The sequence below is a fragment of the Amblyomma maculatum genome, chromosome 1 (assembly GCF_055883805.1).
Source record: "Amblyomma maculatum isolate TAMU_Amacu chromosome 1, ASM5588380v1, whole genome shotgun sequence".
Lineage (NCBI taxonomy): Eukaryota > Metazoa > Arthropoda > Arachnida > Ixodida > Ixodidae > Amblyomma > Amblyomma maculatum.
Window position 1 is genome coordinate 99772690 of NC_139344.1, and position 27400 is coordinate 99800089.

The following is a 27400-nucleotide window of genomic DNA, read 5'->3' on the forward strand; positions in this document are numbered from 1 at the left end:
TCATGCACGCTAGAATCAGTGGCTGAGACAAGTGCGCTTATCTTTGTGCATCTATACGGCATAAGAAAGAAAAAGAAACATAGCCGAACAAGGAACTACCAAGATGCAATGGAACTGTTGGCAATTGCGACAGAGGCGTTCTCTAAATTTCTTGCTACGGGACCAAATGTTGCTACACAGAAGCTATTTTGCAATGGGACGTGCAATTTTGCATTCGAAACACGCCGTAAAGATGAGAGTTTGCGTTCCGAGCGCGGAAAACGCATGCCGAGCCCCAGGCCATTGAAAAAGGAGGCCTCAATGTTCATTCGAAACGAAATCCCAAGCTTTCAACTTTATTGCTGTAGCCTCTCGATGCGACGAATTCGACGCGACTGCACGCCGTACTCATTTCGAATGTTATTTTTTTGTTGATATCCTTGAAAAAAAGCGAAATAAGAAAAATAACTATCACATTCGGCAACAAAACCCGCACTAAGGGGTAATGATGGTGCCTTTAGTGGTTGTATGTCAACTGCTTCTTTCTTTTTATGACTATTTTTTGATCTGAACACTGTGCAATCTTCGGCTTCACTGCTCCAAAAGCCTGCACGGAATGCATTGTATCATTGCTCTCTCTCTCTCTGCTGCATGAGATTAGCGTGTTGGGGCAGCACAAGTGCTTTAAAAGTAACGCCGAACATGAACTTGTGGGAAAACAGCGCTCTTTAATCCGGCCTGTTCAAAAAGCGAACTTAATTTGGGAACACTTGAGCCCCTATTTTAAGAGCATAACACGGCATAATTAATGACTCTCGTCTACCAGCTACGTTTTTCTAGTCGCCTGATCAGCAATCTTTTATTTATGTCTTTGTCATACCTCATATGTTCATAAGCATGGAATCGTAACATTAATTAGCGTTGATTCATTACCATTGTAATACTTGTGTGAAAGACCCCACGCCATACACGTAAATCCCCAAACTTAACCAAGTCGTATACGAACGTAACTGAGTGGCCTAGAGGGCAGCCTAACTGGGATTCAAGGGTCTTGGAAGGCTAGATTCCGATCTCATTCTCAGATCTCAACGGTGAAGTCCGAGTTGGCAGAGCCCGCCAAATAGGCGATGTCATGCGGTCTCGTGACAGCTTATACCCTGACGACCAGCAACTTCACCGCTGTGTCACCTACCAGCTACGTCGGAGCCGTGCCCGCGATTCTTCCCTCACAATGCCGACAACGTCGACATCGGAACTGGGCCTTCACAAATATGACCGTGGTCACCTGGATGTGCCACACGCATCGACATTTCACGCATGCGCGCATCCGCTAGCTAGACCACGGTGCGGATAATTATTGCTCTCTTACATCGGTCTTTTTTAACGCGATAGCGTTAAAGGCCTCGTTCACCGAAAATCCGGCGTCGGCGGCCGTCCGCTGACGTTGGCGTGGAGAGCGAAGAAGCACGGGCATTGCGCTGGCAGGCGGTAGCTGGCAGCTGACATGGCCGAGCGCTAACTGAACGTGGGGATGCCGGACATTACGTTTGGCAGCAGATACCAACTCGCCCCCTCCTTTCACATGGGAGGGTGACGTCAGAGTCAGCCAGCCAGGACCCTTGCACTCACGTTACCCCATGCCACGCAGGCACGTTCATACGGCTTGAATGTTAAAACGGGGCTTTTTGTGCGGGCTGGTAACCTATACGCCATCGCGTCATGCCCTTTCCTTTCGAGGCATCTCTGCATATCACAGGTAAGGAAGCACTGCAGCTAGAAAATAATAACCGCGTAGGAAGGTCTGCACTCACTACTTCGTCGCTGCTCTATGTTGGTGGCGCACAGTCACCATTGTAAAGAGCTGTCACTGGGGGTCCCCTCAGACTCCGTTGAACGTGGAGCGCAGAGTTTAATGTTTCTAATGGTTTGCCGCGCAATAAAGAAGCTACCTACATTATCTCAGGTATAGCAAGTTTCCGCAAATGCGCATTCTCGTTAGATTACCTATGCGTGTAACGCAGTAGATGTCTTTCGCTTTGAGGCCGACAGCTCTTACTCCAACTTTTGCAAAAAAGCTTGTCTTGGACCTTGCGTCAGCTTGCGTTAAGCACACGGAAATTCGTCAGGTTGTTGATGGCAGCAAAGAAAAGTCAAAAAGCTCCGTAATATCCCCACGTACGTAATTTCGGAATATTACGGTCTCATCAAGCGAACATCTACAAAATGAAACAATATTGCGCCTATTAAGCTGCAGCCTCTTCACTTGACACGCTTGATGCGATGTTAGAGCCAATTCTTTATCGGTCGTAGCTTTTTTGATTTTAATGAGCTTTAGCACGAGCGAGCAGCGCACTCAGTTTCGTCATAAGGTCGATTATCAACAGTATATGACACAGGGCACACGTATCAAGAAATGAAAAGAAAAAAATAATAAGGCGACAAGCTTTACGGAACAGAATACCCTCCCTGCGGGCAGCAGCGCCCCACAGCTATGGCTTTCTGTTACACGGTAGGGGGTCACCCGCTGTATTGAGTTTGAGGTTCAGGTTGTTGCAAGCTGGTGTGGGATTAGCCTTTAGGTTATTCTGCCGGCAATTGCGCCACCGTAGCGACGTTTAGAGGCTAATTGAGGTGCGCCACTGAGGAACATATCTGTGACCTGGCGGATCTACGCCGACATGCCCACAATCATGCCCAATAGTCAACTGCTTCTGTCAGTTTATGGAGTTTGGATCCGAGTCTTGAAAGAGCTTTAGAGGAAGGTATATGACTGGGTTCCGAGCGAGTAAAACGCGTCCTGAAGTAAACTGTGTAGCGCTCCTTCCCTTTTGAGGAAAGCGAGCAAGACACACATTTCCGCATTGTATTCTGGACAGCACTCGAGGTAATGTTCCACACCCCCGCGCAAACACCACACGAGGAACACAACGGAGACGATGCCAGGCTCGTCTTACGCAACCACGCTGGGGTACTAGCCGCGGGGATGCTTTGTCCATGGTGTTCGTATTTCGGTAAACTCAGTTTTCGCTTCATGCGGTTATGGCGTTTAGATGCAGAGTACGAATCTCGGGCGCGGGGGCGGCGTTTCTATGGAGACCAAATGCAAAAGGTTCCCGTTTAATTGCTGGGCTAAGTCAGTGGCACGCAGAAGAACTCCAGGTGGCCGAACCTTTTCCGGTGTCCTGCAATGAAGCAAATCTTTATCTTTCACTTTCTTACTAGCTTCTTCTTCTTCTTCTTCTTCTTCTTCTTCTTCTTCTTCTTCTTCTTCTTCTTCTTATTATTATTATTATTATATTTGTTGTATTGATTGGTTGAAGATTGTTAACGACGTCCTCAGCGGGCAACTACAGGGCTGAATATTTTCAACCATTGTATAGAAATAGCGAGTTTACGAGTGGGACGAGTCAGCGCAGTTGCATCGCATGTCACGCTTGCTTTGATGACATATCAATGAGAACATCAAAACAGGATAATCGCCTAGCTCGATGACTATTCAATCAAACGGAGCGGCAATCTTTAGAAAATAATCCTTTGCTTCTTTTTCTGTTCGTAAGGTAGTCGCTTTCGCGCTCGCCTACGGCGTTTTCCGGCACTCCATAACCAATTTCGGAAACTGCTCTGTGCGCCATCAAAAATGTATTGAAGCTGTGCTAAAGGGGATTTTGAGAGCGTTGAATTCGTTAAAAGTCTAACACACTCAATACTGCAATAGTCTAGTACACATAACCAAACTGCCGGAATGAAGTCTTCATTTTTCACAAACTAGTTCTTTATTGTTCTTTCTTTTACTTGTCAATAATAATAATAATAATAATAATAATAATAATAATAATAATAATAATAATAATAATAATAATAATAATAATAATAATAATAATAATAATAATAATAATAATAATAATAATAATATTTATTGCACAAGGTTCGCACATAACGCCAGAAAGAGGATTACTACTAATAACAATAACAATGAAACGGCACAAAAAAACCAGCGTTGTTGATTTATTTTTCTAGAAGCGTAGCTCTGGTGGGACATTATGTAGGGTGAACGGTGCACATTGTCGGCGGTCCCAGCGTAGCGCGCCATAACGAAAAACTCGCACATTCCTATGCTGGATGAGGAGAATGCTATTGCGTTGTTTATGTTTTATTACAATCTTCAACTCTGTACCTGTCAAATCCGCCTTTCTTTTTGTTTTGTTTTGTTTTTCCGCGCCCGAATTAATGAATCAGCAAGCATAATCTAAATAAGCGCGGTATATACATTGTATTATCCGGTTGATCGTGGTATCAAAACAATCTTTTCTTTCGCAAATTAAAACAACACGATGCAAAGATACGACGTGCCTCTAATTTCCAACCTTCATGCGTCCCTTCCACCGGCCAATGCTTATCGCCCCAAGCGTACTGCGCTCGATGCATGCCTGATCCTAGCTCTTCGCGTTGCCCGTCGCCGCTAGCGGCAGTGAGTTCTTCCAAATCACCCTTATCTCGTTCGGTGCCCAAAGGGCCGCCGTTCGCCCCGAGGAGCCTCTCACTCCATCAAAAGGAGCCGCAGAAACACCCTGCGCTCGACGGGCTGTTCCCACGCCCGATTGTGTGCAGCCGCACCGGGGGCATTCGTCGTCCATGCAGTCCTCTGGGTGATGTGGCACTGTGCACTGCTCTCGAGGAGTTCGTCCGGGATGATTGGGAGACCGCTATAGCGTGTATTAGATGCAAAAGACGCAAAATTTTACGAGGAAAGGAAAGCCGCAATCACTGCCTCACTTGGGCAGATATCTGAACCGCGCTCGACGGGCTGTTCCCACGCCCGATTGTGTGCAGCCGCACCGGGGGCATTCGTCGTCCATGCAGTCCTCTGGGTGATGTGGCACTGTGCACTGCTCTCGAGGAGTTCGTCCGGGATGATTGGGAGACCGCTATAGCGTGTATTAGATGCAAAAGACGCAAAATTTTACGAGGAAAGGAAAGCCGCAATCACTGCCTCACTTGGGCAGATATCTGAACCGCGCTCGACGGGCTGTTCCCACGCCCGATTGTGTGCAGCCGCACCGGGGGCATTCGTCGTCCATGCAGTCCTCTGGGTGATGTGGCATTGTGCACTGCTCTCGAGGAGTTCGTCCGGGATGATTGGGAGACCGCTATAGCGTGTATTAGATGCAAAAGACGCAAAATTTTACGAGGAAAGGAAAGCCGCAATCACTGCCTCACTTGGGCAGATATCTGAACCGCGCAGTGCAACGAGGAATGACGGAGGGTTTCAGGAGAAGCAGAAAGGGGAAGACGCAGGTGTGGAATCTCCAGATTATTTTGGACCGCGATTTGTTTTTTGTACCGTGCCCCTAAAATTGCACAACACGCGGTCGGATTTGCATTTCGTCTCTATCGGTCTATCGAAATGCGAACGTTGTGGCCGCCATTCGAGCTCATCACTTTTTGCTCACCAACCGAAAGCCATGGCCTCTGAGCAACCCCGGTGGTACGCATTGGAACCGTGCGAAGCAGGAACACTTAATAGAAAGCCCCCTCCCATTTCAGTAGAAAAGGACAACACATGACCGCGATGTTTTTTTTTTTTTTTTTTTTTTTAACTTCTAGGATGATAACGTGCCGCGCATTCTTTCCATGCATATGTCTGGACTGAATTCATTGAATTGGACGGAAATACGCGGCGCTTCCTCCTATCGGATCCTGAGTAGAACGAGGTGAATAAGATGGCTACAAGCAGTCAAAGAAAACCTTTGTTCGGGTTTCGGGACCTTATACAGGAGGATATTCGCCCGGTAGTAGTTCCGCTTTATGTCATATGGCTTAAATGACTCTCAGAATTGTTCTCTCCTCAGTTATCTACAGGGGCATGATCCTATTTCTACAAATGTGATAACAGTTATTTCAGGAAGATAACTGAATTAGACAAATTTCTAGATTGCATTCGTTACGTGAAAGCAAGTTTATTAGGCAGCATTCGACTGTGGAATGACAGAACATTTTCACTTGTTTGTTCATTTGAAGGTAAATGGGCGTTATTACATACATATGCGAAAGTGCCGAGCGGCATTTTGTCGAGATTACCCCTAAAAAAAAAAAAAGAAAAACACTTGTGTTGCTGCGCCCACAAACCAGGGCAGTGAATGAGAACTGCGCTACGAGCTAATATGACAGCACTTCATTAGAGGTAATTTTTCAGGACGTGGAGCCTGGCGCAAACGGCGTTATGCAAATCGCAAGCACCGCATCTCGTTTTCAAGTGCTGACCTCATTATCCAACGCAATACATGAGCCCCTGTCATACTCTCCTCAGAAACATACACTTCTACGATAACAGGCGATACGTGCCGATAATACGCCCTATGAATGTTGGAGAGAAGGTGGGACGAGCTCGAAATTTTATATCGTTCTTGCAAATCAAACTGGGTGCAGTACTTGGATCCGTGTTACGACGCACGCTAGAGCACAACGCAAGTGAGAAAAGTGCGAGTTGCCTAGTTTCGGATGCCCAGAACACTGATAGGTGCGGCATGGTAGGAGCGAAAAGGTGGGAGAGCATGCTACCTTGGATACGAGCTTATCAAGAGAAGGCGCAAAATCAGAGACTGAAAGCACAGACTTTCGGCGTTCGCTCGACATATTTCACCTTTTAATTTTCTCGGTGATAGCGAACAATTATTCTTCTTTCTCTCCCTCTCTCTCTTGGTAATGGAATATGTTGTGAACAAGTTACGAATTTCTTGACGATATGCAGTGGACAAGTCGCTGTTAAGCAGAGAGGAAGAACTGGTTATACCACGCCGCTGTACAGGGTTGAAGGGGCGGCACGGTGTTATCCACGCTCTCTGACCTGGAGTCTGTCTAGATGCGAAGAGGGCGGAGTACGGGCTTTGCAGGCTCCACGCGCGCAAAGGATCCGCTGAAATGGCCGAACTTTTCCTCTTGAACGAGAACTTATTCCAATGATTGTTCTCACAAGCGATGACCAGCGATCAGTGTGTGCCAGTCTTCGCGATACATTTTCTACGTAGATGGCTCATCCGAACGTCAGCGTTGCTTAACACGTTTTGTGTGTCGTACTTATCTGGTGATCCTGAATGCTGCCTTCTTTGAACAGGTGTAGTGTTTTATGAAGCCACCCAGGAAGCTACATTTCTCCATGGCGCCATTTTTCTTTCATAAATGCTCTCTTTAAGGGAAGTACAGAAGTTACCAGTTAAGCAGGATAGGCTTACGAAGCGAAGCTGTGTTGTTCCGAGCTCCAACACCTTTGGTGTTTTTTTGTTTTTTTCCAGCTGCCATTCGGTAAACGGACGCAGACAAAAACGTTGGCAAGGGTATATACTTCACGCACCGTGAAACTACGACTCACACTTCGTATTCAAGTCTGTGAAATCGAAAACACAGCTCAAAAATAATTTGCCTTAAAAAATTATTTATCGCTATGCTGAAGCCGGAGTATTCCGACTCAGAATACAAGCACGTAAATGAATGCAAAGCGCGTGCACTCCTTGGGTACCGTCGACAGCGAACCCTGCATTCAGGTAGGCGGCAAGGAATCTCGGTCGTCCCTTCAAGAAGCAGGACGAGCGCTTTCCAGGCACGCGTATACATAGTGAAAGTCAGACTCTTCAGGTGCTTAAGCGTAGGCCTTGATTTTCACGCATATTTTTTTTTTCAGGTCCCCGCTAGATAGTACACGTATATGCACGGCGCAGCTGCTTCAGCACACTTTCTTCTTCTTCTTCTGGCCTGAGCGGCTTTTGTTTCCGCGCATCCTAAATGGAGCACGTGCAGGAGGCGGACGGACGCTGCAGACTTGCCCGCCCTGCTCCGCATAGCGCGCAAACTGGACCTCCGGCCGTCTCCCCCCCCCCCCCTCATCTGCATAAACTCTGCCCGCTTTTCGGCGGCCTCGCGCTGGCTGCGGACAAAACGTGGCCGCACGGAAGCCCGCGTCATCGTGCACCACGCTGCTCCAGTCGTGCGTTTAATTGCCACGCTCAAGCCCAGGAAGAGTGGCTATCTTTTAATGCCTCCGCTAAACGCAGCTAGCCGCCGGTTCTCCTCTCGCGGCATCTTTATTATTGATGTCTTCCCTTTCCTCCATAACGCGAAGTCCTGCGGGGCAGTGTGTGCTACTTCGCTCTTGGAAATGGAGTGATGCGGGAGAAAAAAATGATAGCCGATCTGGCGCCGGACACTACGTTTCTCTTTCTCGTCCCGTAACTTCGCGGTAGCGTAGAAACATAGCAAAATAAAGGAAAGACCCGCCTCGTTTCCAGTGCAAGCGGCCCAGGAGTGGCATGCGTGCTATACTCTGCTTTTATTTCCTGCTTCCAAAAGTTCGCGTTCTTAGCCCACGACTGAACTAAACAAACAGGTCCAATTCGGTCTACATGTTCTGAGATTCTGGGGTTACATTCGTGGTCAAGCATCAACGGGAAAACTGAGCTATGAGCAAGGGGGACCGATCGAGAGGGCTGTTTGCCCATACCATGTGGTTACGTAGACTACACGATAATAAGAGAGTATGTATTTCTGTACATTATGTTTAAAGGTAACGCATTAAATCAAAGAGGGTTTTACGAGCTTAACATGCATGTAACTGGGCCACTTGCGTAAGAAGCTTTCGATATTTCGGCCTAAAAAATACGCATTGGTGCCACATCCAACAGCCTCGCTGACGGTAACTGAGTGTGCACGGTCAAAGCCACATACGAGTTACTGAAAAGGCTCGAGATACGCGCGGGACCTCTCCTCTGTCATCTCAGCCCGCGGCACATCGACACACATGCAGCGAGGACAGTTCGGCAGGACGTTTATAGAGTTGTCCTTTAAACGATAACATAAAATATTGGATGGACCCGCCCATTAACAATGTCATTTTTGTGGTGTTCTTATTTGAGTTGTCAAGCACGAGGTGTTTGCTAATATATGCGAACGACAGATATATCACGGTTCTCATTGCGGTAGGAAGTATATATGCGTGAGGACATTATTATGACGAGGAAGGTTGCCAACGGGTTACGGTTGTGATTATATCCTTATGCTTCCAGCGCAGTCTGGTCGCGCGTGACCGCATACTCAGAGGAACCGATTGTAGGAAGCACAAAACATTTGACAAATTCTTTCACAAAGGGATGTTCGCTGTTTTTCGCAGTTTTTTTCATTTTCGCGCGACCGTGTAACACGTTACCACGCAGTACTATCTCTGGTCACTGTCTAGATCGCTTCTCCTCGCCGATCGTTTTCCTCCTGTTCGTACACCCTCGTACTCCTCGGACCCGTCCTAGAACAACATCGGGCATCAGGTCGCTCCGCATAATCTGTGAGGCGCGAACGGCTTCTGCCATGGGGACATCCTTTCCTGGCGCTATTTGTAGGCTCCGTATCCTTCTTCTTCCCTGCCGCCCATCGCTTGCCGCAGACGTGCGACCCAACCGAATCCAGGAAGCCTCCTCGCTCCCGGCACGCTCTCAGCTCACAGCATCGAGTGAAAGCGGCTCGCCCGGTACGGCGAAAACCCCGTGCGGCGGCTAAGGTGGGTTCCCGCACCTCAGCCGGGGAGTTTTATGGCCGTACACAAGCGTGGGTTTCTCAGCTGGCTCCTTCTTCCGCAGGCACCTCACGCATCGTGTACGCATGCGCCAGGGATCTGCTCGACGCCGCGGGTATGCAAATCGGGTACCGCAGGGGCGGCAAATAAACTCGCTGCCGGCGGGCTCGGAAGCACATGCAAAGCGAAAGAAAGCATGTCGTCGAGTGGCCAACGACACGTGCAGCGCCACTAGTCCTCTCCCGCCGCAGTCCGTTGCTCTCGTTACAAATAATTTAAGCAGTTTCCTCAGCCGCCAAGAAGGAGCGCGTGGAAATGGCGCCCGCGCGAGGAAGACGGGTCAATGCTTCGATCGTGTCGTGATCTCGGCGCGGTCGTGATGCACGGTCCGAGCGCGCGCAGCGGGGCTCGTGGGGTCGTTGCGGCTCGCACGTGGTATACACGGGCGAGGCTTGTGGAGTGTACGAAGTGAAGCTGGCCGCCCCGCAGTTTGAGCGTGTGACGGCGAACCGTTTCTTTTTCCGGCTACCAAAACAGCCGACTCAGAACGTCGACGTGAACTATTAGCGCCTTTCGAGTGGATAAAGCTGTAAAAAGTTAGAAGTTGCGCAACTGACTGCGACAGCTGCAGTTACGCGCAACATCGGTTAAATGCCCGCCTGAAATTAAGGTTAACCGTTTGCCTCGCCAGTTGCACAGTATATTTTTTGAAAGCTAAACATTTCGACAGATTTGCCTGTGTTGTACCACAGTTTAGCGCCATCGTTGCTCGCTTTTATGAGGACGCTGTCGCCTCTGTTAATCTTGCACCGAATGGAATAATGATAATTGGAAGGGGAAGAAGATGGATAAGATGAGGAGGCCAGCTCTTATGATGTCGTGCCTGCATTCAAAGTTAACTGCGGCCATTTACGACCCATTTTTTTTTTTTTTTTCAAAAATGCCGAGCACTATTCGTGAACATAAGGTTTTCCGACGCTGGCTCTCACTCTGCTTGAGCCGCATCTTTCTTTATTAAAAAAAAAAAAAAGGAAGAAGAAGCACAAATGAGCCTTCATTGCAGCGTAGACGTGGTGGGTGCCACTTTTCCCATGGTTTAAATGAAATGCCAGCATTGAGCCGAAATGTGCAAAGGCAAAAAAAAAAAAAAAAACTGTAGCAGGACGCCTACACTTTGCCTCTAGAGTAGATGCCTTTAACACTACCATATAACTAAGCGTTTTGTTTTTCTTGAACATGTTGTGTTTGAAATTTCCGCGCGTGGTCATGTTGCTGAGAAGTCATGATCTTATCGGCCAATCAGGATTTCTTCAGATAGGACTTTTCTCGACCGCCGTCTACGGCGACGAGGGCGGCTTTTCGGCGGAACTAAATACGCATCGCATAAAAAAAAAAAAAAAGATAAACCGTTTGAAAGCCGGAGAGGTGACAGCACCCTCAGATGCCAAGACCTGCTAACATACCACACACACATCCTGGCAAAATGCACAGGAAACTATAAATAAACCCACATGTATGTACATTATTCCGAAGAAAACTTACATATCGTCATATGGCCCAGCAGGAAGCCGAATACATCAGAACCAATGGAAACAAATAAATAAAAATACACATCGGGATCCGTAGGAACGAAAATAAAAACCGACGAGCGAAGTTGTAAGACCTATCTTGATGAAATAATGACGCGTGAATGAAATTACCCCATCTAGAGCATAAGACGCAAATAAACAACACAGAAAACAGAAGTGAGCATTACTGCAATTATTTTGCCTTCGAGATAATTAAAACAAAAGAGGTCACCGATCACTCGTTAAATTGGTTGTCATCTTATTCATATATTAAACAAAATTATAGCAATATCGCAAGCGACAAGCGCTACCTTCGAGCAAACAACCATAAGTTTTCCACGCAGTATGAAAACAGGATGATGAACATGACTAAAAATAAGCACCGCGATGTTCAATCGTTAGAACTAGAAGCAGCTACATGGACAGCAATAACAACACGTCATGATTGATATGTGCAAATTCGAGTAAATATAGTAGTCTGTTCGGCTGGAAGAGCAGTTTACTCCGAGAAGATAAAATGCTTCGAGGCGCGCAGCAGACAATACGGCCCGAATTATACTAATAACAAATTTTTATAGAACTTTCGATGTGAGATAACATGTCATCTCAATATGCGTGCGCCCTGCCATCTCGTGTTGTGAAATGACACGACTGCTGAGGCATCATGGAACATACAAAATTTGAAACTTTTGCGACTCAACTTGAAGAACAGTCCTTAAGTACTGAGCCTTCTTCCTAAATGGTATGAGACTTGATGTGATATCCGCATGACAGATAGAAATTATGCGCGCATGATCAATTCTGAAGCTGTGCTAAGGCTTGCACCTATTAACTCGCGAAGCAACCAGATAAGTTTGGAAACGCACCCCTACCCCTCTCAGTATACTTTCTCCTTGCAGGAGCGCAGCACATAACGTAGCTAAAAAGGCTGAGGACCCCCGTAGCTGAAAGACACACACTCAAGAAGCTATCGGCTACCACCGCCAACGCGGTGACAAAGAAAAAGTTAGAAAGTCTCTTAGATGTCTCTTAAGAGGAGAATGACGAAAGCCTACCCTTCCTTTCCTGTCATTTGCCTCTCATTGCCTTTTATCGGAGTTCTTTGCAGTGCTACACATAATTATAATTTGTTTACAGGAAAGGGAAGGCGCAGTATCTGTCTCACTTGCTTCGACAAGTCTGCGTTTGAACGGTGCACCATCGCTCCTGTCGCGTGGCGTCTGGTGACGTCACTTTTCTGTCGAACAATCAAGTGCGCCGCTCGCGCGGACAGCTTTTGTCGACGACAGTGAGAGCCATTAAAGGCTTTCGCCTTATTAATCCCGTAGAACATCAGAGACGGTTTCCGAGTTGCACAAGTCCCGAGAAACTTACATCCGATGTATAATCAAGGCAGAAAACAGGCAAGAGCGGCGGCTATGCTGCGGGACTACGGAAAAGCGAAGCAAGAGCGCTTCGTGGACGCTGCGAGTATCAAGACGATTGACGATACATCTTTGCGGTCGTCGACACTGCCGGAACACTTGTCCCCTCCGCAAGCGTAAAGTCCCGACACGCCGAAGTGGCCGAAGAATTAGCCATCGCACTTGCCATATCTGATCACGGTTGCGGAGTCGTCAGCGACTCGCGCACGGTCATAAAGAATTACGCCAAGGGGAGAATATCCATGGAAGTCTGACGAATAACCAATAACCTGAAACGCTCATCGGAGAACAAGGTCGAGCTAGTTTGGTTCCCCGCACCCATGGGGGAAGTCTCTCCGCATCTCACCAACCTCAACGAGGTCGCTCAGTCCGTCGAACGAGGTCTCGCATGGTGACGAATGGGGGAGAGACAGGCTGACGAGCTTCAATGACTTAATCAAAACCTTCTATACCTGCCCTGCCGGACCTTCCCTCCGCCTAGCAGCAAACTATGCAGAGCTGAGGCAGTCGCCTAGAGGCAATTACAGACACATACCAAAACCTGCTGCAGTATAACATGATTTACCCCGAAATATTTAATACCAACGTGTGCAAGGTCTGCAAGACAAATATAGCCACACTTAAACACGTACTCTGGGAGTACCAGGCGCAAATGACGTGTTAATTCCGAGGTCCTCTCTTCGAGGTGGTCCGCCACTCTGCGAAGCTCCAGCCTCACGACCAACTCTGGGCCGTCCAGCAAGCCCTCGAGGCAGCAAAGAGACAAGATTTCGACGTTCCCACGTATGAGACCAGGGTCTGGTCGCGTTAAACCCTGCCGGACGCCAAATAAATTTATTACTCACTCACTCTCCAATCACCTCACCGAAACATTCCAATGGTTGTAACATTGTAACAGCTACTTTAGACGCTAAGCCTGACCGTGGAGGCTAGTGTTTAATTGCGCAACCATATTGCTTTTTGTTGCAGCGCTAGATTACTTAGGCTGAGTTCATTTTTTATGCTCTTTCACCATTATGAGGTGCGAAAGAAAGTATGCGTTGAAGGTTTTGTATCCCCCAAACACCCACAACGCTTCGCTGAGTCATGTGTACCTCTCTAGGCGGGAAACCTCACGACGAAAATCTAGCAAGGACGAAATGGGGAAGGGGGGGGGGGGGGGAGGGTGGTTGAATACATAACGAAGGAAGTCGGTTAGCTCATGCGCGTCGCTTTTTCTCCCCTGTCCTCTCTCGTACCGGAGACAGTGTTTCGAGCAGTGTAGGGAGCCTACGGGTGGCACAGATCCACCCAGTCGTTCGTCATCAGCCAAATGGTTTTCGGCTTTCGCAAAAGGCGCGCGGGAAAGCTGTGCGGGGAATTTGTCGAGTCAGTCGGCGCCGGAGTTGGCCAACTGGCCGCGCTGCGTACAGCAAGGTCGTGTTACAACCGCAAGCACCGAACGCGCGCTGCAAATGCCCGGGAGTCGCGCACGCACCTCCGTGAAGTAACCAACTGCGGTACTGGGCTAACGCGAGAGTGAGTGAGCCCTGAAAACTCCGGCGAAGCATTGTGCGTCGACATAGCGCCGCCAGTCGGCTCATGCGAGCGGTGCGACTTTTTTGTGTCCGCCGAAACTCATCGACTCGAGGTGGCGCACTCTTTCCACGTATCTCTGCACGTCGGGAGGCCTTCGACGAGAAAAAGAAGGCCGCTGAAGCACTGACACGAAGGGTCCTGCTGCACGCACGAATAAAGCTGCGCCTCCGCCGCGCACCTCCGGCTCCACCTGGAATTGTTTGCTCTCACGCGTGCGGTCCACCGCCCCCCTCCCCTCTCGTTCGCGAAGGAAGCGCGAGGGTGTCCAACGGTGATTCGAAGAAGTATACGTGTGCCCCGCAAAGCGCTGCGTGTCCCCGATACACGACACGCAACAAGGCGAGACGCTCTCGTTAACACCTGCCGCATGCATGCAACACAGCGCCGACCGACCGCCGAGCGGCGTTTCGAAACGTATGCTAATCGCCCTTGCTGGGTGTCTGCTGTTAATCCGACGCCTCAGGGAAGGCGAGGAGCGCAAATAATGATGCGGCATGATAGAAGCGGAGGCGACAGCATGCTACAGAGCGATGCGTGTGTCCGGGACGCTTCCTTGCTGGGAGTTACTTGAGCATGCGAAGTGTTATCATAAGACGTGGCCGAATAACGATCCAACTTATTCGAATATCAAGTTGGGCCCCGTTGCGCGGCGGAGATATGTAGATTTGCGTTATACAAAAAGACTAATAGCTAAAAGTTTTGGGGAATGTCATTCGTTACATAAATACTGAATTGATTAACATGCGACTGGGAGAACGGTAAGAACTCGTATTCTCATCGTTGTCAATATTCTCATTCAAATGTCTCCTTCGGTGATAGGTACTGAAAGAAAAAAAGGAACACTGTGGAGTGCTCGTATGGGTAAAGAGTATAGTTTCTGGGCGCCAAACCCAGCGGAATGGAGGAGAAGAGGGCGCGCGGAGTTTCCATGTTGCATGAGGCTGCTCTTTTTATTGAAAAGTTCAAGCAGCCTATGCGGTCACCTCGTGTAATGAATATTGACATGTTTTCACCCGAGTTCCCAATCTGTGGCGGAAGTGCGACCACAACAGTAACAAATAAATTTGACATGTCTTTTGCTGCACCCTTTTTTTTTTTTCCGGAAGGAAAGTTATTTTTGTATTCGTAAAGGAAAAGTAGTGGGGACGTAGAGAACTTTAAACAGCTTCTTGAGAAGAGTGCTTGGAAGTAATTACATTTGAGAATCTCTTAGTGGGTACTCCACTTGACCAAGATATTCTTACTCTACAGCGTCTGGAAGAGGGATGTTGTTCGCAGCGTGGTTGTACAAAATAGCGTTATTATCACGGGCGCCCGCAGAGGCTGAGAAAGATCCGTGGCCCAGTTTAACTCCTCCGTGAAGGAGTCATTATGTTCCCGGCTCCTCACTGCCGTATACGGCGCAGGCAGAGAGTAATAGGTGGCGTAATTGCTCGTAGTCTAACTACATCTGTATCTTAACGACATCAACACTACCACCACTCTTAATGCTAAACGCAAGGCAAAACTAGTCTATAACTGAATACCGAATAGTTGCGAGGATGCATGTACGAAGGTATCAGTTCTCCAAAGAAGCCCATGTGGCGTCATTACGGTAGGTCATCGCTCGCAAAATATTGCCAGAAGCCACGTGCTTGTCCTGCTTGCTGGGAAAAAAAGAAGCAAAGTCATGTGGCGACACGTCTGTCATAAAGTAGGGGCGATATAAGCCCACATCTAATTGGAATGTTTAAAAACAAGGACATTCCTAAAGGGATACGCACAAGCTTCCAAATGTAGGCGTGCCAGAGAGTTCTTCAAGTACAATACATGTGTGCGAGCTTCCAGGGTTCACGCAGTCCGCCACATACGTTCGCGCCCTGCAGATACCGTAAACAGTGGACGAAAACTTTACAATATACATCAGTGCGCGAGGTTTCAAAACACCAGCGCATCGCTACTTTATTGCATACAGGTTTTCATGTCGCATATTCTGGGAAGAGGCAATTGATCAAGCTCTTCAAGGACATCGCCTTTATTAGTGATTTCCATGTAATCGCTGAGCAAAACGTTGCCTCACACAGGCGCATAGGTAGATGAATCGCATAAAGTTATGTAACAATAATGAATAAACTATTTGCATAATTAATAAGTGTAGCTGTTAATGATATTAATTAAAGGTGTAAGCACTATAAGTATAACTAATTAGGGCATTGTAATGTTTACGCTTGCTACCACATCCTATGCGCAGGTGGCCGTGTTGCTGTGCGCGGCCGCGGCGCTGGCGTCGGGTCGGCGGCGCTACCGCATCCGCTACCTCGACGCTGACGATGTGGACGACGCGCCCATTGTGTTCCGTCGTGGCCGAGGCCGGGACCTGCTGCGCGACCTGGAGGCCATGGCCAGCGGATCCGAGCGGTCCGGCCCCGTCTACGTGATACGCAGGCGCAAACCCAAGGAGCGCCGACTTCCCGGACACAGCAGTCGCGAACGAGTGCCCTTCGAGGAGCCGCCCGAGGACTTCGATGCTGAAGTGAGGGCGAAGACCGAACCCAGACCCTGAACTCAGGGCGGGTCTGGAGGTTTCCCCATGCTTTATTGTGTTGTTTTCTCGAGCTGCCTCACTACTCACACCATCAGCGGATCTCGTAAAGCGCCACCGACACGTACTCTTAGCAGCCCTCACAGGTGCAGAACTGCCATCACACAAACAAGAAAGAAAGGCGGCTACGCTTGTTAGAGATACTATTTCATATGTAGCCAAAAAAAAAAAAATATGTTAAAATACTGACACTGGTGTATAGGCCGATGGAAATACGACTTTTTATACTTCGATAGTAGCATCGTGAATTTGCATTAACTGCGGTAAAAAAGATCGGAAACTAAGGATACAAAAACGCCTCGCCAGCTATACTTCTCCGTTATGCTACATAAACTTCGCAGAGCGCTTTACGACTTGTTAGGGATTACTTTTTGGGCTTCTGGGCTATGGCCAACACTTTTCTGTCACTGAAGAGGACATTACAGTGGGCGCCATAGAAACAGAGGTCTGAATTGTCAGATGTGCTCGCTCATTCGATTGGTGTAAAATTGATCGGCACATTAGTTCTTGTACGCCGGACCATCACGACTGCCGTCGTGACGGGCGCCAGCCTCTCACGAACTGCTCTCGTGCGCGAACAGCTCGTCTTTCGGTTGGATGTAGCGAAATGCGTCTTCCATTCCAGTGCCGTGGCAGAGTAGAGCCGTCCTCTCATTGCGTCCAGCTGTAATATAGGCTGTAGCAAAGCGCCCCATAACACGAATGAATGTCTACAAATTATGGTAGCCCACAGACGAAATGTTTCGTTGAACGGAGAAGCTTTCTCAACATTATGGACCCTCTCTCTGTTGAGGTATATGGTCGTGCAGTGCGCGCTCAAAATGATCATCCTAAAGCAAATTGTATCATTTGCAAAATTTTCACTTTTACCTACTCACTACTCACTCCACTTTCACTAGCCTTAAACTTCGAGGGCATTTTGCCATCTAGAAGGGCTGCGCTAGGCTACCTCGTCGGAAGCAGTTGGCTCGGATCAGTGTCATGGCGGTCGATTACTTTCCTTTTTAAGCTCGAACATTTACAACCATGCTTAAAGCGTTAATACCTTCTAAATAACCATTTTGGTGAAACGAAAAAAAAAAATAGTGCCAGTGGGTACTTCACATGAGCATTAAAAATATTCACACTATTTCAAATCGGAAGAGCGCTTAGGCGTTAAAAAAGGGGAGGGGGGGGGGGAGAGAGAACCCCCTTAGCTGTGACACTGCGTATGTAGCCTTCACCGATTACGAGAAATCATTCGACTGTGTCGAAACCTTAGCAGTCATGCGGGCATTGGGGAACCAGGGCGTACGAGAGTCGCACTAAAAATAGTGGAAGATATTGGCAGCGAATGCGCAGCCACCACAGTCCTGCCTAAACACAGCAATAAATTTCCATTAAGGAAGGGTGTTCACAAGGAGAACCTCATCTCTCCAGTGGCATTTGCCACTTATTTACAAAAGGTAATCATAATTCTCAACTGGGAACAGAGGGAGATAAGAGTTAATAAATAATACCTCAGTAACCTGCGATGCGCTGACGACTTTGCCTAGTAACTCAGAGGAAGAATTGCAAATCATGAACAATTACCAGAACAATGCAGACAATGGAGTACCGCTGGCCGAAAATTAATACGCAGAAAACTAAAGTAATGGTAAACAGTCTCATGAAGGAACAACAATTTAGGGTAGGTAGCCAGGCGCTGGAAGTGGTACGACAATTTATCTGCTTGCTGTAGTTAGTGACCGCAGATACGTATCGCGAGTGTGAAATAACTATAAGAACAACAATGTTATGGAGCTCTCGTTCCCATCATAGAGAAGGCAAGCGTAGCTCGGCCGTCAGAATGTTACGTAGGCGGATGGAGGAGTTTCGGAAGTTTGCGGGGATAATGTGACCGCAGCTGGCAAGGGCAGGTTAATAGGAGATATATGGGACATGCATTTGCTGTGCAGGAGATGTAGCTACGCTGATCACGACGATGATGTCTACCGGTTCTGGGCGCATTCGATGCATAAATTGGGATGGATAAACGTAACTAAAGGAAAATGGCCACTCAAACAGCAGAGCCTATGTGATGTACAATCCTTCGTGGTGAGGGTTTAAACCTTCTCACAATATACTGAGTTTGCCTATACAGCCGTTAATTACCTCCCAATTAGTGGCTCTGCAAGTGTTCCAGCCGACAGCACGTACAAAACAGGTTCTTCCTTCATTTCATTTTTGTTTCTTCTGTATTATTCATCAAAGCGGGTTCCTTTTACTCAGCTGTCTCGCTGCGTTCGTTGCGTATGCTGCGGTAAATGAGGAAGGACGTCTTTTGTTTACACCTCCAATTCGAAGTTCTTGAAGGGAAGCTAAGGCACTAGGAATATGCATTCTGCATTATAAACCGCGTTTGCAAATGACATCCCGCAGGTTCATGCAGCTGTGTGTGCATTCAACGGCTTATTGAACCGATCCTGCAGCTTAACAACCCAGCTGCCTAGCTCAAGGCCTAGCCGGACTCCACTCCACGCTTCGGCCCTTCGTCGGCGCGTGTAAGAGAGGCCGAAGTTGGCGTAATTAATAGGGCGGCGCGCATTGCCCGCGCAGCCTGAGGCTCATCGGCGGAAGTGGTGGACTTCTCAAGCCTCTTTCTCACACCTTCCGTGCGCGGTGAAGAAAGATAAACGCTATCGGGAAACGGCTTCGTTCGCCTGCGGTGCGGAAACTCCGTTTGACAGAGCACCCTCAGCGATGCGATCTGCGTTCCCGGCGCCCCCGTATGGCGTGCCTGCGCCTGGCATGGGAACGACGCCGACTCCGGGTCGACACGCTACAGCGAGCCCGACGAGCGCGCGGCGAAATGAAGAGATCGGCTCGTTGAGAACTTTGCAGAGGCTACACGCGTGGCTGACCACAGGACGCTTTCATGATCCGCGTCGCTCTACGAGCGTCGAACCGGCGACCACACGCAGCAGCAGGCCCGCTTCTCTCGCTCGCAGGCCTGCAGGCTCGAACGGGCAGACGTCACGAACTCGACACGCTTAACTCTTCGAGCCGAAAACAACGCCGCGCGAAGGCGTAAAGTAGACCGCCAGCAGGGTTTCGCTTTGCGCTCTCAAACCCCTCTTTGTGGATGCTTCGAAGCTGGCCATTTCCACTTTTGCTCAATGCATGCAAGAGGAACGGGAGGTGCAACGTTTATCCCGCCTAGCGCGTGGGAGAAAAAGTGCACCGTCACGGCAGGTCGCCTCAGGCAATAGCTGCCGAGCAGTGTTAATCGTGACGGATGGGAAGAGGGCTTGGACGCCGGATGTTGGCGCGCGCGCCATTGCAAATTTGGATAATGCACGCAGGCCGTGACTCCGATCGCGCGACGCTTCTTCCGGAAGGGTGCGAAGCCAGCAAAGCACCTCTGGCCCAACGCCTTACGCCACACGGCTCTGTTCAAAGAATTACGTTCATGTGATACAAGTCTCGTCTCACCAGTTGACCTATAGTAATGGTGCTGATAAATTAATAGGACGGTGATCGCCGTGTCCGTCTTTACAAATCAAGGGTTTGTGATAGTACAAAAGTAGTAGTTGGGCTTGTACTGGTTCCAGATATCTAGGCAGTATGCGCTCTTATATATGGTGACGAGGTGAACAGGTCTGACCATCCATGTCCGGAGTACCACCGGAGGCAGTGGGCTAACTTCTGTCGACAATGAAGTGCGCAAAAGTTAACAAGGTGAATTGTATGCTCATTGCTGCAGAATTAATTCTCTTTTTGAGTGTTTTCTGCCCCTTCGATTTGTGAGTCGAAGCTCTTGGAATGAAAAGGCCAATATTAACGAAACGAAACTAGCTAAAGGCATTGGCCAGGGCTTGCAATACAGATACTTGTCAATGCAGGGAGTTCAGTGGCACACAAGCCTGCGTTCCCGCTCAGGCAATCGGCTTTTTGGATTGCGAATGTTGGCAAAACATGGAGAATGTGAGAGAAATGACCGAGTGAATATGTTTTCATTTCTTTATGTAACACTTGCACGTATACTGTGACCATGTGCGGATCTCGACAATACACGGCAGCTCTATAGCACTGTCTCTGAAGAAGAAAGCCTTTCAGGAATTTAGGAGACGGAAGCGCTGAGGTAAAGCTTCGTAAAATATCATGACAAGCTGTGGCAATCTTGCAGACGATACTTTTATACATGGGTCTTGCTCTCAATAAGGGGGCAACGCCTAGGGAGCCTTTTTTAGGTTATACACAACGTAATTGAAACCTTACTTACTTTTTTCTTTTTTCAAAGACGTACGATAGACGACAGTGCAATTGCAACACAGTTTGATTTTGACAGATTCTTCAAGGAGGACCTCCCTTCAGATATTCATCACCCAGTTCGTCACTCAAGCTGGTCAATTTCGTATATACCGCAAATGACATTAATTACTCGTTAACACATATGCAGACGTTTAAAAAGATACAGCAGCTCTTTTTGAAGCGAACGAAATGCCACAAAGTGTGCGAGAAGAGGTGGCAGAGGGCGAATTTACAACTGCTGGATTCTTTGAGGGCTCTCATTCTCGTAAACCCAATATTAACGACCCCCATTTCCTCACGTGTTCTTTACCGTGCGCAGGAGAGCCGGCGACCGGGTCCCCCTCTGCCTGGTCACGATCCGTTCCGGCCCACTTTCGTGGTTCAAGGCACGTACGCCGTGCACCCTAGGTCTCAGAAGCTGATGCCCTACGAAGGCCAACACCCCATACCCATTCCACGAGAAATGTTCTCCGAGATTTCTTAGGGCTGCGGGCAGCCCTGAAAGCCGCCGTCATCTCTGCGATGACTGTGGCTTGGCAAAGCTTATCACCACGGCGGTGCCGTCCAGCGACCAGGTCTGCTGTGCACGAATCCTGGGATCCAACGTTGCGCCCTCGTTCGCAAATGCGACCACCTTCCTCTCACACGCTCGCGTGCGCAAGAACTCTACTGATTATATTCATCGCCTCCAATCATTAGAAACAGCGAATCCACGTATGGAAAGAGAAAAGATGGGGAGAGGGGATGCCTTGTTAACTTCGTTTTTCTAATGTTCTCCATCTCAAGAAGGGATGTTCCCTAACATAACCGAGGTCTTATTTTGTAGCAGTTATTTCTCAGGTTCCCCTGATTTCCTATTCGCGGGTATTGGTCGACCCTGAAGGACTGCAACTAATATTGCCTGCTAGCTACCAGATCTGACGTCGCAGGGCGGTCGGCATAAATGCTTAGAGCCAGAGGTATCTATCGAGAAAATAATCTCTGGATAATTGAGCCCCATTGCTTTTAAACCGTCTGTTCAGAGGGTTTCGTTATTGACATACTTTCCTAAAGCTTTCTGCTCAGCTAGACAGTTTTCCCTCTACCGGAAGCACACGAGAAGCGCCCTCTAATTACAGTTTGGCGCATTATGGACGTGTGAGCGGAAATCAATGTTGGTCCGAAACTGATGGCAGATTGACCAGCCCAGCTCACGTGGCAAAGTTTTTTCCCACCATGCATCTCATTGATTGCTGCCTGCTGTCACGTGGTGTGCTCTGTAGCAGTTGCAATAAATACTCACCTGCACATAGTCTCCGAATTTTGTGCCTCTGTTTTCGTCTGCATCATAAGTAAAAGTCACGTCGTAGAGTAAATCTGCACTTCAAAAGATCAACAGCAATTTGAAACACTTTGAAATTCTTTAAAAGCATAAGCGTAACTATAACTTCGTTGTCGGAAACTGTTTGCAAGTACAAAGTTAATAACAGAAATTCATTTTTGGACAGAGGTAAACACGCCGTAAGCGGCTAATGTAGCATGGCCTGTTTAAAGTTGCTCTTGGTTCAAATAGCGCCATATGAGCTAGAGTTAAGGCATGGATTGTTAAAAGCGAAAGTGAGGAAGTAACGATTTCCGAATTACCTTTACCGTTTCTCAAAGTGATCCGAGGCATCTTTAGAATTCCTAATGAGAAAATGAGAGACGTTTCATTTGTAGACAGATGGCAAACTCGGCTAATGATCATGAGTAACCGGCAGTGTTAATAAACGCTGACCAATTATGACAGCCATCGACAAAGGTAAGAACTTACAGGGTAGAAGTGTAGGCCAGATGGTGAGACATAAGGAAAATAAAACCCCAGCAGACTCAGGACTGAAGGTGGAGACAACAAAGGGCGGTACTGGCAACTGAAAAGTTTATTGAAAAACAAGGGCTTTTAAAGACAGATGGCACATGTGATCTTACAATCAGGTAAAGAGGAAAGAAACATGAAAACCAAACAAGACATTCGGCAAACCTTAGATGACAACAATCAGCACGTGAAAATTGATAAAAAGGTGATAACAAATAGGGTCTGTAAAAGAGGAAATCATTACAAAAGAGTCTGAACAATCGACTGCAGCACATGAATGAAAAGACAAAGATATCCGCACTAGATGAGCATGAAACGACACCAAAACTAAAGGTTCCAAAAATTTAAACGACCGACAACTACTGGAGAAAGTGGATGCATAAAAACAAAAAAGAGAACAACAACCTAAGAGGTCACATGACAAAGAAATCTAGTTCTTTTTGGAGGAGAGCGACAGAAGAATAGCTAACGCAATCATCTCGATGCGAACGCCGGTTGCCAATCGCCTCTACAATCTCTCTTTCAAGTTACCCCTTAATTTTTTCTGTAATCTCCGTCTGGCTGAGCTGTGGGCAACAGCGCCGACAACTGCGGCAGTGAATCGGCAAATTCGAACCCCTGCCTCCCCCAAGGAACGCGCGTGTTCTCGTAAACGACCATTTAAGCACCTACCGATTTGTCCAATATAAACACGTCCACAACTGAGGGGAATCTTATAAATAACCCCTTTCGCACATGCAACACGTTTGTTTACTTCTAGGTGTTTTAAGCCACACGTGCCTGATCTGGAAACACTCTTTCCCACCAAATTACCCAATCTGGACAATTTTCAAGGTGCAGGAAAAACAATATCAACGCCATATTTGCCTGAAATCTTTTTAAGATTATGTGAAACCTTATGAATGTATGGAATGACTTGAAGTTTAATCTGGTTAGTAGTTTTCTTCTGGTTAGTTTTTCTTTTTCTTTCTTGCGTAACTTCTTGACATACTAGATTTCATCTTCAAGTGGAGCGACTGGAAAAGGCAGGTTACTCGAGTTTCCTGTTCAGTGCGGTTGCCGAATCAGTGGCCAAGAAGCTACGCAAGAAAGAAAAAGAGCCCGTTTCCTCACAAACTACTAACCAGAAGAAACCTGAATGCATTCCTTACATTCATAAAGTTTCACATAATCCTAAAAACATTTCAGGCAAATATGGCGTTGATATTGTTCTTTCTGCACTTTGAAAACTGTCCATCCGTGTAATTTGGTTCGAAAGAGTGTTTCCAGTGTTGCCAACCCCTATACTACACGTTCGATCATGTTACGTGACCAGTGCATCCGACAGTGCACCTCTAAGCTCGGCTATATCATGCGACCTCATGGCGTTACATAACCCGTCAACCAATCAGCGCATGATTAGCTCACCTGCCTACTGCAACCTGCCGGAGCATCTGCCAACTCAACCATTCTACCTAGCCTCACGTTGTTACACGCACGTATCGCCGGCCAATCATAGCTCGACGCCATCAATCTATCGTCCAATCAAGGGATTTGCTGGCCACAGCGGACATTCCTCCTCGTGTGGATTCTAATGCCATCGCATTAAAACAAAAATAAAAGGAGTCGTTCTGTCTGATATACAGCTACTGCCGAGGAAGAATGCAGTGTCAAGACATCTGCGCAAGATTGCTGACAAATAAAATATAGAATTATTGAGTGCGCTAGCCTTATGCTGGAGAAGTCTCAAAACCCTGCGCAGATAATCCTGAACGTTTTTTTTTTACATCTCTAACCGTTTTGTGCCTTCCTTAATGACCCCCCCCCCCCCCCCTCTTTCTCGGAAGAATTCATTGCTAACCCGCCTTTGCGGGTTATAATCCGTACGCTTATTGTAATTACTGCACTGCTCAGATGCTCATGAAGCATTCGAGAGGTGTTTCCAAGCGCATGCCGGCATTTTGCGATAGATTGCCTAACTGATAGCAAATACTGCGGCGAATAATGCGCAAACCGATCGCTTATTATAAGGTCTGAGTGTACGGGGAAGGTCTCAATAATATAGATTTCTGCATTGTAAACGTCACTGTATTTCTCAAAATGTATTTCTCTTTTGAAGCATATAGGACACTTGTAAAATGACAGTCAATTGTCCAAATATTAAGTTGGAAACTTAGAGGAAGAAACTCGTAGGGTTTTAACGTAGTTAAACGGAATTGAACATGCGAAAGCTTTTGCTCACGAAGGAAGCGGATGGAGACGCTGTGCAATGATTCAATGCGTGAGTGTGTCGCAGTTTACCAAGCGGGGCGATCGGCTGCGGCTATAGCTCTGCCACATCGTACTCGCTTCGCATGAGAAATTCCCAAGTTCTAATCCGAAGAAACCTTTACACACTGCAATTGACCTCTTGCATCACAATCTTGTGCAGCTAAAATCGAAATCTGAAGTCGAGTTCAGCAGCCTTTTTTTAGGATTACAAGCTCTTAAAGACAAAACCGGAGTCGTACTATCTGTTCCCTGTACCGCGAAAAGCCCCATGCGCGATCAAAAACCAGCGGTGGAAGATCTTGAAGCCTTCTATCGGAAAAGGGCTTTCATTCAGATTTTTTAAATAATCATTCAAGGTGTGTCATCGCGTTTTCTAGAAGAAATATTTTCCGTGTACTACCCGAAGTATTGCTTTCCCCGTGTTCTCGGGACAGAAGGCATCTAAAGCAACGAAACAATGATCAAAAGGTTTGCAGACCACGGTATCATGGCATTCTACAAGCCAGCAACCGAGCTGCGTGAGCAATAACGCTTGAGTCTGAGCTATTTATCTGGAAATTAAAATAGACCTTGCAGACGAGTGGTACACCGCTGTTATCTACCACCATCGAGGCCCTTAATGCTTTCAATGAAGAAGTGTACCTCAATGTGAGAATTATACTGCAGGTTCTGGCCTCTCTATCACTTAGAGTATAGCCTCGACAGACCGCACGTTTTGGACGCTCCATCGTTTGAAGACGTGAATTGCGGTAAAAATTTTCCAAGGAGCGTCTGACCAGGCTTATTTTGCTCAAGTCCACAGGCAGGTTTGTGTTGAAGATTCTCGTGTCAGTGAAAGCTTTGAAAAAAAAAAAAAAGCGTATGGAAACCGGTGTTCTTTTGTGAAATGAGCGCCTGCTCGAAGCAATAGCTCGAAGCAATTATTCGAAGCAATTATTCGAAGCAATGACTGCATAAAATTGATGCCTATGCCGTTTACTTTCCGCTCACAGTTTCGCTTCAACTTCAAATATCGCAAGATAAATTTAAAATGATTATATACCAATACTTCTAACGTGTCTGTCAATGTTCACTGCATTAGTTATGGTAAAAAGTCTCTGTCATTCACCATTTATTATTTAATAACCAATCGTGTAAAAGGATTTGTACAAATAAAAATAAGCAAATAAATCATTGTTCCTATTTTCTTTTCTTCTTGGTGTAGGTAAGCTCCTTCCACCTTCATCCCCCTCCTCTATAACCACTCCTTGGGATTGACACTGTTTCCTGGTTGCTAAGCAACTCCTTTCTTAGTCGCCGCCAATTTGTTGCATTAGGTCAAGCTAAGAGCTGTGTCCCTCAAAGTAGTTTACTAATTAATTTTTGCATGATGCTCAGAATTACCGACTCCATATTGTAACATGTTTTCATTACTAAAGAGTGAGTCGCCCTTTTTGGCTTAGCCCCTGCTCTGAGAATCGTTCTGCAGTGCCACTTGTTGCGGCTTTAGACATTGTGGTTGCGCAGGTTTTGTAGGGGCGGAGCGATAGCTGATTTTATATGCTTCCGAATGGTAGAAGTAGGAATTATTAGAATGTCTAAAGTAGAAAATATGTTTTTTTTTTTTTTTATAATTTCAATATTGCCATACTAAGTGGATGCAGAAATCCCGTCAACATCACGAGATTTCTTAGGCTTGTCTACAGCAATACTTTGTGTGATCACCAAACGAGTGTCGAGGAAATGAGAGGCTCGTTGTGAAACACATAAATAGGGAGCCAAAAGCCACTGAACTGAGCATCTTGGCGGCAAACGTGCTCGGCAGAACGGAATGCCAGCTGGTCCTGGCTGCGCTCAATTTAAAGCGGCCGAAGAACTTTGCGAGATGATGCGACGATCGCGAACAACAAAGATTAAGATGCGCACGGTACAAACTTTCTAGGTACTGCTGCTATATCATCTCTCGCCATAAATGAGATCGTAAAGCAGCGTGCAGGCTGCTTTGAGCAGGAACAAATAAACGCTACAAAGCTGAGCGGCTCTACCAACTTACTTCCTAATGCTGTTTTTCCTGTGTTCATTAGGTGACCACACCGAATGACCCTTCGAATGACCCTTCGTGGCCTTGACACTTTGAATTACCCTTCGTGGCCTATACGTTGCGTGCCGCCTGGTATGCAAAGGGCCTTGATGCGAACCTTAGTGGGCGGAACACTTATATTCGGTTAAGTTCTATTTACTGAAATACTCAAAATCGAGAAACCTCCTTGCTATTTTTGGCTTCAATTGGGGTCCTCCACCAATTTGTTAGCTTTATTTGAATGCGGTGTGCTTGAAATTCCTGCGCAAAATCATGTGACTGTGACGTCGCGACCCTGTCCA

At 47.3% G+C, this 27400-nt stretch overlaps 1 protein-coding gene across 1 annotated transcript; it reads left to right on the forward strand.

The window, feature by feature from the left end:
- Nucleotides 1–15643: 15643 nt before the first annotated feature.
- LOC146203300 (uncharacterized) lies at nucleotides 15644–22233 on the forward strand. Its single transcript, XM_084602995.1, has 3 exons — nucleotides 15644–15649; nucleotides 16333–16614; nucleotides 21275–22233. Exons 1-3 carry the CDS (start codon nucleotides 15644–15646, stop codon nucleotides 21437–21439), a joined length of 453 nt encoding a protein of 150 aa, XP_084459121.1. The 3' UTR covers nucleotides 21440–22233.
- Nucleotides 22234–27400: the final 5167 nt, after the last annotated feature.